Source organism: Cervus elaphus, chromosome 20 (genome assembly GCF_910594005.1).
Source record: "Cervus elaphus chromosome 20, mCerEla1.1, whole genome shotgun sequence".
Taxonomy (NCBI): Eukaryota; Metazoa; Chordata; class Mammalia; order Artiodactyla; family Cervidae; genus Cervus; species Cervus elaphus.
In genome coordinates this window covers 52,571,177-52,590,721 of record NC_057834.1, presented here as the reverse complement: position 1 = coordinate 52,590,721, position 19,545 = coordinate 52,571,177, and the positions used below count along the sequence as shown (strand labels likewise).

Genomic DNA, 19,545 nt, shown 5'->3' with positions numbered 1-19,545 from the left:
AACTTTATTCGCTTCCATTCTTTCGCCATTAACAGAAAACTGGAGAAAGCAAAATGTTATGTGTTTACAAAGATAAATGGCCTCTTTACCCAGAGAAGATCAAAACCTCAAACGACAACGGGGAAGATAAAAGCACCCTCCCCCACATCCCCTGAGCTGACCCATGTCATCTTAGACAAAGCCTTCAGTCCACTGGCCAGGGACCTTGTATATGGCCAATTCAAGATGAGGGCCAAGAAATCAGACCAATCCGTTCCCGTGATAAAAAGTCGAACAGAAGCTACACCAAGGGTCAAGTGCCTGTATTTTTACAGGACACAGGAACCAGGCGGCTACTTATAAAAAAAACAAGATTCATTTCAGGCACAACTTTTTTATTATTTTTTCTTTTGTTTTGTTTTGAAATCAGTAAAAGAAACTGGGTCCTATAAGCTGCAGTGATCTAAGCAGCAGCAAGTCTGTGCATTCGTCTTTTTGTTTTTGTTTAAATACGTTTAAATTATCACACTGCTGGCACACCTCATTTGCATGAAATTCTGCACCATACATACTAATTGTAGTAAAGTTACCCCCCCATGCCAGGAAAAAAAAAAAAAAAAACTACTCTGGAAGATAATTTTCACTGAAATCTAACCAAACTTCGTTAAGTGGACTGTGACAAGATTATAAATGATATGAAAAATAACATTTTAACATTTGGCCATCAACTTAAGGAAATGGTTTGCCTATACAAATTTTGGTAATTTTTAATATATTCTACCCTCATATGGTCCTCAGAATTAAAGCATAATAAACAGAAAAGGAAAAAGAATGCAACTGAGTGCTAAGGCAGAAATTTTGCCAGAAGTAATGAAGGTAGAGTATATACTAAATATCAAGTGCAGAATTTCATAGGGCCAACAAGTTAACAGTCTATATTTTTCTCTTACACAGGCGAAGTGGATTTTGCAATTACCAGTTGCGTTAAATGCACCAAATAAAGCTCCTAAAATTGATACTATAAGGCGCCACCTTAAGTTTTCCAGGCTGCAACTGTGCATAATTTTAAAATGGTTTTCTTAAATTTATTTATTTTTTTAAACATAACACGAGGAAGGTGTTAAAACTGGTGTAATAGCTCAATAGAATAAGTATCCCAGATTTTGGGAGGGATGAAGAGGGAGATATTCAGAACCCTTCACCAGAATCCCCCCAACTTGATCATAGTGGATTAATGATGTGCTTTGTGGATGTGGTTAGTCAATGACACCAGCTTGACGGATCTTTCTTTCTGCACCAAATCCCTGTGAAGAAATAAAATCGCCAGTTAATGACCCAGGTGCATGACAATGGCTAATTTCACAATCCCAAAATGTAACATGATATATATATCACATATATGTATGTGTGTTATTAACATATAATACCGAAGTATTACTCTCTATCACCACCAATTCTTTTGCAGAGGAGGAAATCTATAGTAAGCTCTCCTGATCTATTACCTAAACTATGTTCAAAGTATCAGAACATCAAGAAATGTTCCTCTTATTGTAAGCAACCATTATGTTAGGGGCTGACCCGATGTGCAGGGATCCTAACTGATTATGATAATGATACTTGAAGCACTTTTGAAAATTAAGCCCTTTGAGCCATGCTAAAATAGGAGGACCTCAAATAGTATGTTGGTTTATCATTTGCCCCCATTTCCCCCTTAAAACTTGTATGCCCTCATACCATTGAGTTATCTGGTCCCCTTGGCTGACGAAGAACCATTAGGCGAGGAGCACTGGCATCATCCAGGGTGATATTCTTCAAGCGATTGACCAACCTATCAGGTCGTGGAGCTGCAACAGCCTTGGGGCCCTCGCTGTAACAAAGTCAAGAGATGAGAATAAGCAACTCTTGGTGGGAAGAAAGTAAGTACATGCAGAATGTGTCTACTACCTAACTACCCAAATGACTCAGTGTTAATGAGGGGGGACTCTTGCCTCACCTAGCCAACTGGCTAGCAAGACAGGAGAGACAAGTTGGTTTATCTTTTTATTCCCAACTCAAGGAGAAGGAAATGGCAACCCACTCCAGTGCTCTTGCCTGGAGAATCCCAGGGATGGAGGAGCCTGGTGGGCTGCCGTCTATGGGGTCGCACAGAGTTGGACACGACTGAAGCGCCTTAGCAGCAAGGTTTATTACTGTGTAGGAGCTGAAAGAATCATTTGGGTGAGGTCATCCCTAGACCCTCACCCCTAGGTCCGCAATCAGAAAGACCAGTTCCGCAGACACATAAAACAAGGTACTGGGTATGAAAAAAAAAACCAAAACATAGAAAAGGAAAAATATGAAGAAATATTTCCAGAGATTCTTAGCTCCTCTCATGCTAACGGTGTTATTAAAACAAAAACATAGTGCCAGAAATGCTAAACTATAAAATTTAGACAATGAAGAAATAACCAGAAAGTGGCAGAAGTGAATTACAAAAAACAGTGATGGAAAGTGAAGAAACATGATAAAGCAGAGATCACAAGAGTTAAAAGACAGTCAAAGGAGGTTACTAATGAACAACAAAAAACTCACCAGACTCGCCAAACATTACAAGCACTGCACTTGCCAGTGCGCTGATTAAGAATCACTGAGAATTCCACCTCATCTCCTGCCTGCAGCTCAATGCCATCCTGAACTTCTTTCACATGGAAAAAGAGCTTCTTGCTATCTCCTACTTCATAGTTAATGAAGCCAAACTGAAAATTTAAAGACAGTAGTGTAAAAAAGACACACCATAGGAGGGAAAAACTCACTTTCAATGAAACACAATGCTTGACCCTAATTAGAAGGGGATTTATAAAACATGGTGTCAATGCTGATGCCTGGGTTCTGCAAAACTTAGGGAAGAAATATATCTTTGAAATCATTGCCATCCACTCTACCACAGCCAGAGTAACAAAGGTTATCTTGTGCCTACACATATGCATGAACTAAGCTACTGAATTAAGCAAAATCAGAAAAGTTGTTACTTGAACACAAGCTTGTTCTGTTTCCTTCCAAAATCAAGCTGGGTTATGGTATTACTAGAAACAGCCATACAAAATGTTATATTCACTGTACTGAAATTTTTAAAAAAGTCTTCTGAGGACTCACAGATTCCCTTGAGATCTTAAGTACCAGGAATAGTTTTGTTCGCCCAAAGTTTATTTTATGAAAACTTCTATATACATGGTTTCTTTCTTTGTGTGGTCTGCAGAAGCAGCTCTGAGCTCAAGTATGAACAACTGTTAATATGTCTTTCTATTCTGGAAGTCTCACTCTGAACTTATTCTCCCCGTTATGTTAGTTATTAGTACTACTTTTACTTTCCTTTTGCTACTATTGCCATTTTTTTCTTTCCATGTAGTTTTTCAGTTTTTAATAAGCTCTTCAAATCATTGAAAAGGAAGATAAAGTGGAAATAAAAACAAAATGAATGTTGATGGTTCCTGCTTGGCTGAAAAATTTTCAAGGGTTTGGTTACCAACTCATAAAAGGATCCAACTGGACCCAGAGGTATTACCACTTACCTGATCTTTCACACACTCCACTGTAGCCCTACGCAGGGGTGTGATGTTGTAGGCCATAGTCTGTGCATTTTGGCCCAGAACACACAACTGGAACTTGACGCTCTCCCCTTTCTGTAGGCAGTCCCCTTTGTTGGCCATCCCAACTATGCCAAATGGATAGACCTCACCTTTCATATCCCCTGTAAGGAGAAACAGGTACAAAGTCTAAAAGCTAATATTTCACAACAGCCCTCTCTGTTGATGGTCCTAATAAATTTATAAATAATTTGCTAAAAATATTATATTCACTAAGATTTTTAATACCTGAGAAATTCTACTTTAAAGCTTCAATAAAATCCTGAATGTTAAACACTACCATGAAAATAAAGGAAAACTTGTAGCTCATTGTCACTGTACTAGCTAATGAACGGCTATAAACCACATTTATAGGGAAAATGAAAAACTCCAACAACACTATCACTTACCATCTCATTACTTAGTTTTAAAGCACTATGGATTGCTCACATGATCCACTGGATTATCTTCTTTCCAAGTGCACAATATGAATGAGTCAAAAACATTTCTGATCCATATGCAACTGGACATTAAACATGCCAAGCACAAGCAAAAACATGCAACTGGACATTAAACATGCCAAGCAAAAACACAATGTAGATAAATTTTTTGGCATTCCACCTCCTTTCTTTGTTCTGATTGTGGCTCTATCAAACCTAAGACACTGTTCTCCTAGATGGCCTGTCACACTTTTTCTTAATGTCAGATAGTAAATATTGTAATCTTACAGAATCCTGTCTCTGTCACAAGTACTCAATTTTGCTGTTGGCAGTAAGAAAGCAAAGAGAGCATGTAAATGAACAGCTGTGGTTGTGTTTCAAGAAAACGTTATTAATAAAAACAAGTCGTCTTATTTGCTGAGCTTTGCCCTAGAATAAAAAGTTGGCTGAAGTCAAGGCAGGCTACAGACAAAAACCAGGCCAAAGGGTTCAGCTACCTATCAGTTCACCTGGATAGTGAATTCACTGAATCAACAAAAGTAGAAATGAAGGTAAAAATATCAGATGGAAGTAGTAGCTTCAAAATTGGGAATGCATTTAACCATTCTCTTGATGATTATAGAGGTAAGTGAAGATTTTCTTTTCAAACTGAGAGAAACTTTAAAACTTTGAGGAGATACTGCCAATTGAGCAAGTCATACAGAAGTATTAGAGACAACCTGACTAAGTGATATTGGTAGTAACTACCATTTATTAAACACTTACTATACTGATTCATACTTAATCTTTATAGAACCTTTTGAGGTTGAAGATATCTTCATTTTAAAAATGAAGAAACTGAGTAAGGAAAGATTTGTCTAAGGTTGTACAGCTAGCAAGTGGAAGAGCTCATGTGCAGATCTAGGTCTGTCCAGCACTGAAACCCCTGGTCTTATATTAGGTTAGCTGTCTTCCTAAAAGAGCTGTTCTCACCACCAAGTGGGGAAAATGTGATCTGTATAGTTCCAGAAAACTCTAGGCTTGGAGATTTCAGGAAAATTTCCTTTTCTACAAAACCTTGCTTTTAGACTATATTGCAAATGTTGAAGAGTAAGTGGATTAGGGGTTGGGAATGCAAAAAAAAAAAAGTAAGGGATAATCAAAGAGAGGAAAAAGGATATTTCGATGTTATCTCATGAGTTAAAGTTAGTTGCCCACACCCACATGGCCCTTTTAACGGTTTGATAATCATCATGGCATCATAGTTCAATAATGACTTGCTATAAAGTTAATTCATATTTGGAGATGTGCATGTATGAGGATACTGGTTTAACAGAAAAAAGAAATTCTTAAGAACCTCATGTGATAAAAGAACAGGTTCATCAAGGCTAATGTCCTTCTCTCAAATGACCTGCTCTTTCCACTTTATGTTCTTCTATGACTCCCAGATGGCACAAGATTTATTCTCTTTTTAAATCAAGCTATCATCTTTGGTTGGCATTTCAAACCCTCTTATCAACCTCATCCCTATGGTAATTCCGCTGTATTAATCATCCAGTGTTCCCTACTGTATTTCTATTGCAAATCTGTTGGTCTTTCTGGTATTGTTTGGAGCAAGGCATTACAGCAGTTCTCAGGGAGTTGTCAAAGACTGGGAAAAAAAGGCAGAAAAATGAAAAATAGGGAGCCGTGACCTAGAGACAAGTAGTAGGATCCTCACGGTATCCTGTAAGTAACAGACATAGTAAAATTTTACAGGAAGCAAAAATGTTTATAGAATTGAATAGTTACTAGGACATTTTGTCAATACTGATGTAAATAACCAGTGAATAATAGAGGAGAAACAAAATTGTATTAAACCCAGCCAATTGTGAATGTCTGATTATCAACCATTAAATGCATATTTTCAGTGTGAGATTTTGTTCTTAGTCTATTATAACTCAGTCAGTAGCTCACATATCAGTCATTTATTCACATAAATCCAGGCTGACCTCATTTCCAAGAAATAAAAAAAATAAAAGCCAAGCATGGGTAGGAAAATAAATCACTTCTTAATTCAGTTTTTAAGGACAGATGCAACACCACATTTTTAAATCTTTGACAGGCTCATCTGAAGGTAAGGCAAATTTCAAAACATGATAGAGATGTTCTTACCTTCGTCCACGATCTCAATCATTCCTTGGTACTCGGTCTGTGTTGGATCAACACTCCTCAAGGGGCGAATGACTTTACCAGAGTAGATGGTGGGATCAGCTTCCTCAGTAATGCCATTCACTACAAAAGAAAAGCATGTATACCTCTCTGTCAACAATTACATTGAAATGCTATTCCACAGGATTAAAAATCAAAAAGCAAAAATCATCAGGACAAATGTTAATAGAGGGCTAGCTGGCTGTCTGCTAGTCTTAAAATACTTTTAAACTATTATTAAAGATGTTCAAAGAATTAAGAAGTATTCATATTTAAACATGTCTCACTCTCCTTTTCCAGGTGACCAGATGTCACCTTGTTAGGTATTCCCTGGTCTCTAGAAGTAGTGGCAACCCCAATACTTATATACTTCTCCAACTTATTTTATCTTAATATCTTTCTGAACATGCTACATATTTCACTCATCTTGTTGGCCAGTTTTGTCTTATTTCTTCATTGCTGTACCCCCAGTATCTAAAACACAGCATACATCTAGGTATTTGTTAAACTGAATGAACATTCTTAACTCCCACTTCTCTAGAAAAACATCAAGAGAAAGTGTTATTTGGGGAATTGTATTACTTAAAACCCAAAAAGGAAGTTGTAAGAAATCAAAGATTCTAAATAGCAACGATTTTCTGAAGTTCCCATTATTTTTCACATTTAAACTCATTCTTGTCTTCTAGAGGAATGCCTCCCCTCCCTAATCCCATGGAAATTATCTTGGGGTTATTTTTCAAAAAGAGATATTGAACTGACAATAAACTCAAAGCAAATGACGTAAATAATCCAGAACAGTGGTTTTCAAACTTCAGTGTTCATCAGAATCACTTGAAGGATTTGTTAAAACAGGGTACCCATCTCCAAAGTTTCAGTAGGGCTGGGGTCAAAGAACATGTATTTCTTTCTTTTTCTTTTTGACAAACATGTATTTCTAACAAGTGGCTAGGTGATGATGCTGTTATCTAGGGATCACACCTGGAGAACAATGGCTTAGAACATTAGGGCTTTTGCTCCCTCTCCCCCCTTACCCTTCACCCTTTTTCCTAAACAGGCAGAGTCATCAGAAGTTACAATTCATTACCTGAGTGTGTTTTGTTCACTTTTTCTGCACTGACTTTGTTGCCTTTTCCTTTGGACAAGCTGTACTCGACCATGTCCCCCAGTTCCAGGCTATCAACATCACCAGAGAACTCACTGCAGGGGAGGGGAAGGAGATGACATTAGAATATTTACCACAAACATCAACAGAAGCAAGCAGCCTTTATTTCTTTTATTATAATATTCATGATGTGCTTACAAATTGGATACAGTTTTAAGCAGTGACTCATATGATCTTCAAGAATATGCTATGAAGAGGTACCTTTACCCCCAGATTCAAGATAATAAAACTGAGATGCTCGGAGGTTATTTTCGTTCAATAAAAAGATAGTAAAAGTTACATAGCTATTAAGAGGCAGAGCCTGGATTCAAACTGAAACCGTATGGTTCTAGGAGCCCATGCTATGGGCTATGGCTAACCACTATGCTATAATACCAAATCAAATACACAATTCTCTGATAGCAACATATAAAACAGAATTCTTTTACTGAAGTAGACAGGGTCCTATACAATGTTCAAAGCAGATACAGGTCTTCCCGTATCTTTTGACCACATGTTTTCTATATAGAGGTAAACAATTAACTTTATATACTACCAAAATTTTACCAATATGAAATCTGAGATTAAAAACTATGTAGCCACCCAATATTAATATTTTTGACTCCAAAACCAAAGAATGGAAGCTCCAAGTTCCTAAAAGGCAATCCTTACCTGTAATGGAAAAAGATTTCCTTATCATGATTGGCTGTTTCAATAAATCCAAAATTATCCTTCAAAGTTGCCACATAACCCAAGAGCCTCTTGGAGTTCGAATTACGACCTAAGAGTCGCACACAAGTTGCAATCTGCTGTCCAGGCCTCTGTTTGTCACTAATACTAAATTCAACCTGTGAAAAATAAGGATGCTTACTATGACATTTCCACACTAAGTGGAAATGACAACTCCCCCAGACCTTGCTTCCCACTTAAATATTCTGTATAAATAATTTGGTGGAACAGAACTACTTCTACTTCTCATTCCATTTTCTATAAAGATCAAGTTGTTCTCCAGTGTGTATTCCTTATAGATATCAATTTCTCTAAAGGAGGTCAATTAGAAAACCAGACATTCTAACCAAGTACAACAAAAAATTAACTGCAATGTAAAAACCTTTGGTATGATTTTACTTTGATGTTTCAGTGACTGTTTTAACTTTCTTACCAATATTATTTATTTTAAATAAGGTAATTCTTTTGACATATCTAATGCTTAAACACTAACTCCTCAAAAATCTTTTAACAAAAGTTTGCTAGACCCTATTCTAATTGAATAAACTGCTTTTAAATAGGAAGATGTTCATATATTAAACTTGTAAGCACAAAAGAATTGTAGCAAAACTTGATAAAATTTAAAGAAACCATTTTTCAGAATTTAAGATTAAGATGATAAACTTTAACTCTCCCTCCCTCTCCTTTCTCTGGTAAGAAGAATTATCTTGCCTTGTCTCCTATTTGAGGAGAAGTAGATCCTTCCACATCCTTGGCTTGAAAAGCAATAGTCAATTTCACTCCACAATCATCATAAGCAATAACGCCATCCTCAGCTTCCTAGAGAGACAGAGACAGAAAACAATGCAAAGAATCAAGAACAACTGAACAAACACTATCAGCACCATTGCAGCTGTTACAGAATCCTGACCAGAGAACTGGCAGGGGTTTCTTATCTAGGGTTCTCCAAAATACATGTTTTTCGTATGAATAAAAATACAGTCTTACCTTAACTCAAGGCCAACTCAATCTGCTGTAATTTGGTCTTAAAATCTTACCCTAATTTTAACATTGATGATGGAGAACTTACTGACAATATGTCTATGCTAGTTTTCACAGCCAATCAGAAATCACCTCGCCCAAAGAAAAAGCCCTATCTTCCTGTTAAACTAACTAGTGCTTTATAAAGAAACCTTGAGACTTTCTCATCTGTACCTCTATTCCGTGAGGAATATCCTTTCCTCATTTATCTCCACCTGTTAAATGTCAATGTCCTTAGTGAAACTGTCCCAGATGCTGCCAGTTTAAAAATTAACTTTTGACAAAGATCCCTTACTGACCTTTTACAGTAGCATTAACATTGTTTGGATTAACCTGTTTCTATACAATTCTTAATCTGTTACTTTAAGAGCAAAAATAATCTTATGGATAGCTTCATATTTAGATTCAGTGGGTTTTTTAAAAAATGGGGAGTTCCAACGTGTGAATTCAGTCTACCAAAATTTCAAAGTTTTAAATTTCTTGGATGACAAACACTATCATTTCAGATGAGTGATTCTAAATTGGGAGTGATCAGGAGACATTTGGCAGATTCTGGAGACATGTCACACAGGGGGAGAAAAGATACTGGCCTCTAATGAGTAAAAGCCAGAGAGGGATGCTGCTAAACATCCCCAAATGCAAAGAACAGCTACCCACCTCCTCCTACCCAAAGAATTATCCAGCTCAAGATGTTAATATTGCTGAGATTAAAATCTTTGCTTTATATTGATTCACTGTTCATATTATAGGGGATTCTGAAAGACTAACACTCCATTACTGTGTGCACAGTGGTTTCCTTTAAAGAGAAGAGACAAACTGCAAAAATCATTTTGATTAAAACTTACCTTTTCTTTGCCTTTATTTGGGCTAGTGGTTTTAGGATTCGAAAAAGTGGCCTCTTTTTCTACAGTGCCCAGAAAACGATGATCTGAATGGGAGTGGAACGAAACCGTGCCCTTGGGAAGTTTTTTAATCCTAATAGCATGATTTCTTTGGGCAGAGAGCATATCCTACAAATGATAAAAAAAAAGTAACTTAAAACTGAAAAAGGAAAGACCAAGAAAACCTCTCATACTTTTCACAGAAACTACTCACAGGAACCACAGTAAACTCTACTTCATCTGCAATATGAAGCTGGTTCCCATCCAGAATTTCACTGAAGTGGAAGAACATACGAGCATCACGATCCACACACTTGATGAAACCAAAACCATCTCTCATGGCAGCAATTACACCCTGAAACCAAAGTAATACTGGCTGTGAAGACTGTCAAAACCACATTCAAGTTTGGAAGTATCACATTAAATTTGTTAGGAATTAAATATCCAAATCTTATATCCACATTTAAAAATTTCCATTTAAATACAAATTCACTGATTTCAATAAAATAATCTCTAAGCAACTGAGACTCCCCAGATGCTACTCCTTGGCCAATAAACAGTAGAAAAATTATTTCTGAAGTAAATGTATGTAGCATATTCCATTTAACTTTCTTTTTTTTTTTCCATTTATTTTTACTAGTTGGAGGCTAAGTACTTTACAATATTGTAGTGGTTTTTGCCATATATTGACACGCATCAGCCATGGATTTACATGTGTTCCCCATCCCGATCCCTCCTCCCGCCTCCCTCCCCATCCCATCCCCGTGGGTCTTCCCAGTGCACCAGCCCGGAGCACTTGTCTCATGCATCCAACCTGGGCTGGTGATCTGTTTCACCCTTGATAGTGTACTTGTTTCAATGCTATTCTCTCTGAACATCCCACCCTCGTCCATTTAATTTTCAATTGTCAAAAATATTCTGTTTTACAAGATGAGGAAACTGAGGTCGAAAGAGGTTAAGTAATTTGCCCAAAGCACATAGCTACTAAGTGGCAAATAATGGATTCCAAATAATGCCCAAGCTTTATGACACTGTAACTTCCAGAAATGAAAAATCAACGGAACAATACTTCAAATACCTCAAAAGTCAACTAAAGGCAACTTCATAACCTCAGTTTCAAAAATCTTTTGACTTTAGGCACAGGTGGACTTAAATTTAGGTTTGAAATAAACTATATAAAGTTCCATTCCATCCTCATGTTTTTTTTCCTTCATATTAAATTATCAGCTCTGTAAGGGCCTTATATCCAGAATAACTGGACATGACAGGTACATGAATAGTTACTGAAACACAACTATAATCAACACACCAATGACTTACATATTACATATTTACATATTACAGAGATGATTACTCTATAATCAGTTTTGAATATAGCCTAAGCTACATTCTGACATTTAATCCTTGCTAAATCCTGATGATGTTCTCCATACTGTAAAGCAAAACAGATCTAGGAAACTTTTTTTTTTTAAAACACTGCAAATGTCAAAGAAGATCAGCTCTCCTAATGGTTAACAAAAGTCTCAAGAAACTTCAATTTTCATTGAACATATCCAGTCCGACTGACAACACTGTGAAATATTACAGATCAGCAGTCCCCAACTTTTTTGGCACCAGGGATCCATTTCATGGAATACAACTCTTCCAAGGACCTAGAGGTGAGGGGTAGGGAGGGGGTTCAGGATGTAACATGAGCAATGGGGAGCAGCAGATGAAGCTTCGAGAGCTTGCCTGCTGCGCAGCCTGGTTTCCTAACAGGCTAAGGACCAGTCCACCGCCCTGCTGTAGCTATTAACTAAACAGCACCAAATGTATATTACATTTGATAAAACCAATTCATGAAAGCTGAACTTTTAAAATGTTTGGGCAACACTGGCATACATCATTTACAGACATATATTCACTAATAAAAAACTGCAAGTCCTACTGTAAAAACAAAACCTACTTTGTGGAGGATTTTATGGAACAATCTGGAAAAATCTACTTTCTACAAAGATGAACTTAAATCAACTCAGTCTTCATATTTAAGGGCCAGAGAAGCACTGGCTCTCAAAAGACCTTAGAAATCATCCTCTCCAGATTTCCATTCTAAAACCTTCTCACATCTATTTCAAGGTAATGGGGAGAGTAGGGTGTCAAACCAAGATTGATTCAATGTCTATATTCTTAATCACCTTAATAAGGTAACTACCCAATATTGTCATGTCTCAAAGAATTTTCAATACCATATCACAAACTTATATATAACATCATCCCACCTACCTTCCACTTTGGATATGAATCTAATAATGTCTGATACTTACCATCTCTCTGGCTTCATTAGTGAACTGAAATGTATTTGATAGAACTTCTATGTTGGTTGCTCGTTCTAATTTGTCACGACGGTCTGTTGAAATATTAAACCTAACGTGGTCACCTTCCAACAGGGTCACCTTGGATTTTGTATCTTTGTCTCCAAAGGGAAGTTCTTTAGGAATCACAAAATCAACTTTGATGCGTCCTGGCAATGGGTCATTCTGATGAGAAGGAAAAACTATTTTAGCTGGAGATTTCTCATCCTTCCTAGTTCTAAGTCAAACAGAAGAACACACAGTAAACCCATGTTATTTATAATAGATAATTCCCTAAAGGAAAAAAAGGTGTTGAAAACCTATGTTCAGTTTGAAAGCTTTTGTGTTCTGTGGTCACATGACACAACCATGAACTCATGATACTGCAGTTAAGATCCTGCACTCTGAGAGATTTTATTTAAGGGAAAAAAATTCAATCTCTTATGTTTTACATTTCCTTAACAATGATACCACTGGTCTCATCTCTTCACTCCACCCAGACCCCATACATACAAAAAAGCCCAACTGGGGCCCAAGCACACACACATGAATTGTTTCCCCCCCATCTAACAAGCATTTTTTTTTTGGGTCCCTTTCTCCATATCACTCAGTTAAAACAAACAAACAAACATATTCATGAATGTACCAATGGTTTCCTATTTAGTTTTATTTCTACACATTAAATACTTAATACTTATCACAAAATTACATTAATTGAATATAATAAAACTTCTGTATACCACACATTACTCTATTTCTGATGAGGCAAAAGATGACTCTCCTGAAAAAGACTATTTACCTGGTTTTTACTGGGTACTTTGGGGATAACTTTGGTTACAGTTCCTTCAAAATGTTCAATGCTGATATCTTCAAAAATGACTGTTCCTTGAGGCAAAAGTCTGACATCTGTTGCAACTTCTTTACCCTAAATCAGAAGGGAGCAAGGGGGGCACACATGTCATTTTAAGTGTTTCATAAATTTTAACTACTTATCTTAAAAGGTCAAAGTCAAGTTATTTAACTATCTTACATTTCGGTCCTTGATTGTGAATTCCACGTCATCTCCAGGCTGTAAGGATTCTAAGTCACCCTTAAATTCACTATAGTGAAAGAATATCTCCTTTACAATATCGCCTCTTTCAATAAAGCCAAACGCCTCCTAGAGGCAAACAAATATGAAAAAAAAACAGCAGGAATATTATGCACTATTCAGCATATATATTTATGATTACAATTAAGAAGTCTTTTCAGTGGCAACATTATTATTTGGTAAAGTCTAATATTAATACTAATTAAATGGCCATTTTAAAGAACATAATTAGTAACCAGATTGCTTTTGAAGTTAATATTTTTTAAAGGAAAAACAAAGCCTTGGGTTTTAAAGACTTAACACAGCCAAAGAAAAAAACTCAAGTTTGTCAAATTTGATGACACTTACTTTCATGGCACAAACTACTCCCTGATAGCGAGCTTGTTTCTTTTTCAACAGCATAATATTACGAGCACTTACAGCACCAGTACTGGAAAAAAAAGAATCAGGTGGAGATGGTGGGGAACAAAGAGGGGTGGAAAATGCATTGATTTGGTTAGATATGATGACTTTAGAGAAACAATAATTTTCTAAGCCCTCAAGACTTCTGCATCATCACTAATATAAGATTTTCTAATACACAATCCTTTTCATATAGCTTCACATGCAAAGGACTTTTGCCCAAACTTCCTAGCTTTTTAAACTGGGCACATTTATATGTAACCGTTTTTCTTTTGGGCTGTTGAAAATAAGTCCACAAATTGGTTGCCATCAGATGGGGAATGCTAAGGTTTTAGAGAGGCTATTACTTGAACAAACATGGAGTAGGAATTATGTATTGCAAACAAACATATGAGGAAACAGAGATAAATAAAAGATGGTCCTGTTTGCAATGAATACTGTAGTAGCTATCCTATCAATCCTACAGCAAAGAAACGTGTAATGCAGTGCTTATAGGAGATATTTGCTATGCTTTAAAAAAGTGACATTCACCTCCACTGAAAAGAGAGACGTCATATGTTGCTAAACTGGCCCCATCTTTGAGCAGCAGCATGTAAATCTGATAGTGACCCCACTGACTGTAGCCCACCAGGCTCCTCTATCCGTGGAATTCTCCAGGCAAAAATATTGGAATGGGTAGCCATTCCCTTCTCCAGGAGATCTTCCCAACCCAGGGATTGAAGCCAGGTCTCTTGCATTACAGGCAGATTTCTTTACTGTCTGAGCTACCAGGAAGCCCTTAAAGATGGCACAAATTGTCTAAGATGGAAGAGTATTTGTTGGTGTTGTTTTTAAGATCTTCAGGCCAAGCTATTGGTCTTATTACTTCCCTTAATTCTTCATGGACAGAGTGTAGCCCAATTGTGCTTTTTATTTCAGAAACTTAACAGATTAACAGAAGATGCTGGAAAAATCCTACGTGCTTTCGCAACTCACTACAGTGAAAGGTCTTATGTAGAGCCAGACTTGGGATTGAAATGTCAATTTAAAAGCTGTGTGACTTTAGGCAAGTTACTTTATGAGAACATACCTCACTTTACACATGGAAGACTTATCAGGTAAGGCTGAGGATTAACAACTGTACATAAATATTTAGTACAAGAGCTTAGCACATTCAAGACTTTATTTAAAGCCCTTTCGTTGGCTCCCCATCCACCTCAAGCCCTATTTCCTACTTAAGATTAATTTGAGGCCTCAGACTATCCACACCTGTAACTCAATCTGATTTCTTCTAGTCTCACAAGAGGTAACGCTCAAGGCTAAAAATTCTGCACACACCTGGAACTTTATTCTGTACTGCCACTGAAAGTCCATTCCCAGCAACTTTTCCTATTTTTAAGTTCCCTTTGTGCTTGTATCTATCTTTTCCAGTCTAAACTAAAAATAACCATCCATGGGCTTTCTTAACTACACTTTCCTTAACTGCTTATGCCAAAGAATTCAACAGCTCTATTTCCTGCCTGTCACTAGCTTGTTTAGATCTATACATACAACTACATATTTAATATCTTTACCCACAGACACCTCAAATTCAAAATGCCAAAATAAGCATAATTCTTCTCCCACTCTTAATCTCTGCTGTACCTCCTAAGTCCAGTTACTGGTATCATTAGCTGTCCAGTAGCCCAAGCAAGAAAAATGGCATTTGGGACTCCTCTTCCCCTAGATCTAATAAACACCTCTATCAAGTTATTAAAGTTGGTGACTTTTTTTCTCTTATGTGACTTGAGTCCTATACCCTACTACCACTGGCCTATCCATATTAGACCTTTATCTTTCATATTAATTCTCACATCTCTGCCTCTTGTCTAGAGCATCCCTACTCTCCAAAAGCCTACCATCCCCACCACTTCCAACAATTGAAACCATACTTCCCCAATTAAAATCCTTCAAAGATTCCTGTTACTAATGAATAAAGTTCAAACTTCATCTTTCTATGATCCAGTCAATTCAATCAACTCAAACTTTTGGCCATTTCACCCAAATGCTACTTCCTTTACCCAGAATGTTTTTCTCATTTCCCTAGTGACTCCTCATCTCAAAGTGTGCCTCAAGCACTGCTGTTTGGCAAAACTTTCACGGATCTCCAGTAGAGATCTGTGAAAGTTCTGATCATGTTTTAATTATCCTCCTATTTCTGACACCTTGCATAGTGTTTATCAAAGAACTGATGCTCAAATGTTTAGCTGATGAATAAAAATGTAAAAGATCATGAAAATTATCCAGATTTACAAGTCAGGTTTTTGACTCACTTCAAACTTCTTACTGCAAAAAGAAAAAATCCACTTAAATGGGAGAAAAGAACTTACTGTTTATTGTTATCAATTACAAAGTTTATTTTATCTCCAGTTTCCAGCTGAACATTCCCTTCAACATCTTCAGGGGTGTAAGTCAGATAAAACACTTCCTGTGAATTAACAAGTTATTATTACTATATTGCAGGATGCATGTTCACTGTATAATCTGATTTACTTTGTTAAATACTTCTTAAACTGGCATTTAAAACCGAATCTCTTAATTAAATGACTTTTTGACAAGTACATTAACTTATTCATATAAACACACTTTCCCTCCAAGGTGCTGATGACTTCTGCGAGTCCACAGCTGAGCAGCAATCCAACTTCAAAAAGCTTAAACACGTGGAAGCGTTTGCCCAGAGGCTATAGTTACATTTCAAAAAAACAATTTTTATATAAGGCATTCCAAACAAAAAAAGCTGGAGTTAGTGCTTAAAAGGAACCAGAAAAAAGATCCCTTCCCACAACCCCCACAAAAAGTAAGTAAAAGAAGCATTTTACCTTAATGTTCTAACTAAGGTCACACGTGGGCAAGCTAAGACACTTGGAAGTCCTATGGATTTTTTTTTTTCTTTTTAAAGTTTTTGATTATGCTGCACTCAAAGCCTCTTTGAAACCAAATTTAAAACTGATTTTTAATCAACTGCAGCTTACGTTTTCTATTTTGAATTTTAAAGTACGCTTATAGATCACATGGTGGATCAGGCAAAGGTTTAAGAAAAATACACAAGTTTACCCCATTACGTTCGTAGCATACACTCCCTGTTGGACTCTGACCCGGGGCAGCTGGAGATTTACTCTCTAAGTTGTGAGGAACAGCGCACACAACCTACCAGTCAAAAAAAAAAAAATTTCCATTGCTAATCATTTCAGGAGCAGCACTGTGCAATATAAACTGAATTTTAATATCCTCTATACTATACACAGGGATGCATTTTAATATGATCCACAGAGGATGTCATGCTGCCAAGTTTCAAACTTACAGTACAGAAACGGACTGTAAGTATAGACTTAGGGTTATATGTAAAAACCCAAATGACTCTTGACCTGATTTTTATTTCAGGTCAAGAAATGCCAGTGCTTCTGATATAATTTTAAAATAGTAACTTATATACTATAGCTCTCTTGCGTGCAAACTGAGGAGATGGGGTGAATCTTCCTTTTCTAATGTGAAAGATATGCAAATTCAGGGCCCTAAGAAAATATAAAGCATCAAAGTCACTAACTTGTCCATTAATTCGTTCTTCAGGGAGGATTTCTTGTTTTATCTTCACCAGTTTAACAGCAATGGGTTTCCCAGTCCGCCGGTCAGATGATACTTCAAATTCAACATCATCTAAAATAAAGAGTGTTATATTTGTTGAACTAATTTTGGGAAAATGGTATCTCACTTTAAAGTTAAACTTAATGCTGCATTTGAGTTTTTCTCTAAGTGTAGTCCCTGGACCAATGGCAGCAGCAGCAGCATCACTTGAAGCACAGAAGACACGTAAATTCTCAGGGCCCACTCCAGACTTACTCAAAAACAGACTCTGGGCATCAGGTACAGCTATCTATGTTTTAATAAGCCTTGTAGGTAACTTTGATACAAACTAATGTTTCAGAACCACTGCTTTAGACTAAGTCATATCTCAGTCTTAGTTTTCATGGCACTTACACATACTACAAATGGTGCAACGTGATGATGATGTGATTTGGCAAGCTTCCCCCCCCCCATTAAAATCCCTCTATACCCTCAGTTACTTCATCTGTAAAATGAGGATTAACCAATATAACACTCTTGTACAATATTTGGAATGCCAAATATTCACGTTAACACATTATTGACCAGAGACGTATCAATACATTTTTAGAGAAAGATAATCAATGTCACTGTTCAAAGTCATTAGATCTTAAAACTTATCACAGGTTCATTACACAAGTTACGACTGTCCTTATCATTCATTTTGCTCTTTTTTTGTGCCAACCCTGTGTATATTATAAATGCAAGTTTATCACCGTAAAAATTTTTTAAATGATACTGCAAAATTTTGAGTGAAAAATTTTTTGGTGAATTTTACACAGATTCTTTCTCTCACTAACTGAGAGACATATATACTAGTGGCTCAGAAGATGACAGTTCTTCAAAATATAGTTCAGATGATGTGACTATTAGACCAACAAAAACACAAAAATCCTTAGTGACTGATTCTGATACAGAAAGTGAAAATGAAACTCATGGTGCTGCAGAAGCCTTTACAGGTGTGTCAGGTGTTAACTATTCAACATAATAACCCACAAAGTGTTAGTGAAATAACAGAATTAATTTCTGGCCAGCCAAGATAAAAATATCAGACACTGGTTTCTGCAAAAATCCCTCAGTCAATAACGAGTTAACTATTGCTCTAACTTTTTTCTCAAAGATATTTTAAAACACACAGAGACCTTGTAACTTCAGTCCTTTAATAAGCCACACTTTTTCTACACATGAAAGTAATTTCTATGGTGTCAGCCAAAATGAATTTCCATCTAGTCCAATGGTGACATTGTACGAGTTATTTTTTTTCAGCTACTACCCAAGCTAGGACCTGGCAAAACAATTAAAACTAACATTATAAAAGTTTAATATTTTACTGGCTTAAAACCTAATAGCCAAACAATCATTATTAGGGGGAGTAACAAATCTACCAAGTATTTACTTAAAAAATATTCAAAGGTATCTTTTACTCAATTACTCTTTCATCCCTCAAAAAGATCACCACCACAAGCGAAATCAGGATTCTGCTGATTTATATAGACAAATTTCAGTTAATTGGTACAATGAAAAGGCCAAAACCATAGCACTGTCAAGAATACGTTGATATGCAAGAAAAATTTGGGATCAGTTTTATAAAAAGGAGAACTGACAAATTACCTCCTACTTTTAAGTCCTGCAGGTTGCCATTATACTGTGAACAGTGGAAGAAAAGTCTAGCTTGACGTTCTGAACACTGAATAAATCCATAAGAGGTTAGCAGTTTTTCAATAACCCCAGTTTCACGCAGTGCTGCTGAAGTACCATTGGGGTACCCATTATGTCCATTGTTGTGGAGAAGGTTTGGATCAAAGCTCATCTGTTTTAAAAAGAGAAAGAACTCAATACATACAGATCTGTACATTCTCTCTGTAGCATACTAAGTCTGATTAACAAATCACTGAACTTTTAATATGAAAAGGCAAAGAAAATAAAGGTAATACAAGTAAAGGGAAGATTATGTGTTTTTATTATGGAAATGTTAATTTAGCCAATAAAACATTTCAGAGGAAGTAATTCAAATTATTTTGGGGAACAGTCCCAATTTATGGTAGGATTTTCACATCCCACAAATCACATTTCTGGAGTTTAAATATTAAGACAAAGCAACCACGTAAGTAAAAGCTGCCTTTAATTAAATTACTAAAACAAGA

The 19,545-nt window shown here is 36.5% G+C and overlaps 1 protein-coding gene across 4 annotated transcripts in view; it reads right to left on the bottom strand.

The window, feature by feature from the left end:
* Positions 1 to 357: 357 nt before the first annotated feature.
* The window catches only part of CSDE1 (cold shock domain containing E1), a 35,345-nt gene continuing 16,157 nt past the window's right edge, over positions 358 to 19,545 (bottom strand). For 2 of the 4 annotated variants that reach the window (XM_043878938.1, XM_043878941.1), the window contains 18 exons: positions 19,013 to 19,211; positions 17,346 to 17,455; positions 16,856 to 16,948; positions 16,132 to 16,229; positions 13,730 to 13,811; positions 13,322 to 13,450; positions 13,091 to 13,216; positions 12,265 to 12,477; positions 10,176 to 10,316; positions 9,926 to 10,090; positions 8,772 to 8,879; positions 8,004 to 8,179; positions 7,275 to 7,387; positions 6,155 to 6,274; positions 3,528 to 3,706; positions 2,551 to 2,714; positions 1,714 to 1,846; positions 358 to 1,283 (listed from right to left, as the gene is read on the bottom strand). In XM_043878938.1, coding sequence (XP_043734873.1) covers positions 1,236 to 1,283; positions 1,714 to 1,846; positions 2,551 to 2,714; positions 3,528 to 3,706; positions 6,155 to 6,274; positions 7,275 to 7,387; positions 8,004 to 8,179; positions 8,772 to 8,879; positions 9,926 to 10,090; positions 10,176 to 10,316; positions 12,265 to 12,477; positions 13,091 to 13,216; positions 13,322 to 13,450; positions 13,730 to 13,811; positions 16,132 to 16,229; positions 16,856 to 16,948; positions 17,346 to 17,455; positions 19,013 to 19,211 — 2,397 coding nt within the window. In that variant the 3' untranslated portion in view covers positions 358 to 1,235. The remainder of the gene's footprint in view (positions 1,284 to 1,713; positions 1,847 to 2,550; positions 2,715 to 3,527; positions 3,707 to 6,154; positions 6,275 to 7,274; positions 7,388 to 8,003; positions 8,180 to 8,771; positions 8,880 to 9,925; positions 10,091 to 10,175; positions 10,317 to 12,264; positions 12,478 to 13,090; positions 13,217 to 13,321; positions 13,451 to 13,729; positions 13,812 to 16,131; positions 16,230 to 16,855; positions 16,949 to 17,345; positions 17,456 to 19,012; positions 19,212 to 19,545) is intronic. The other 2 variants (XM_043878939.1, XM_043878942.1) reach the window with 1 other exon arrangement.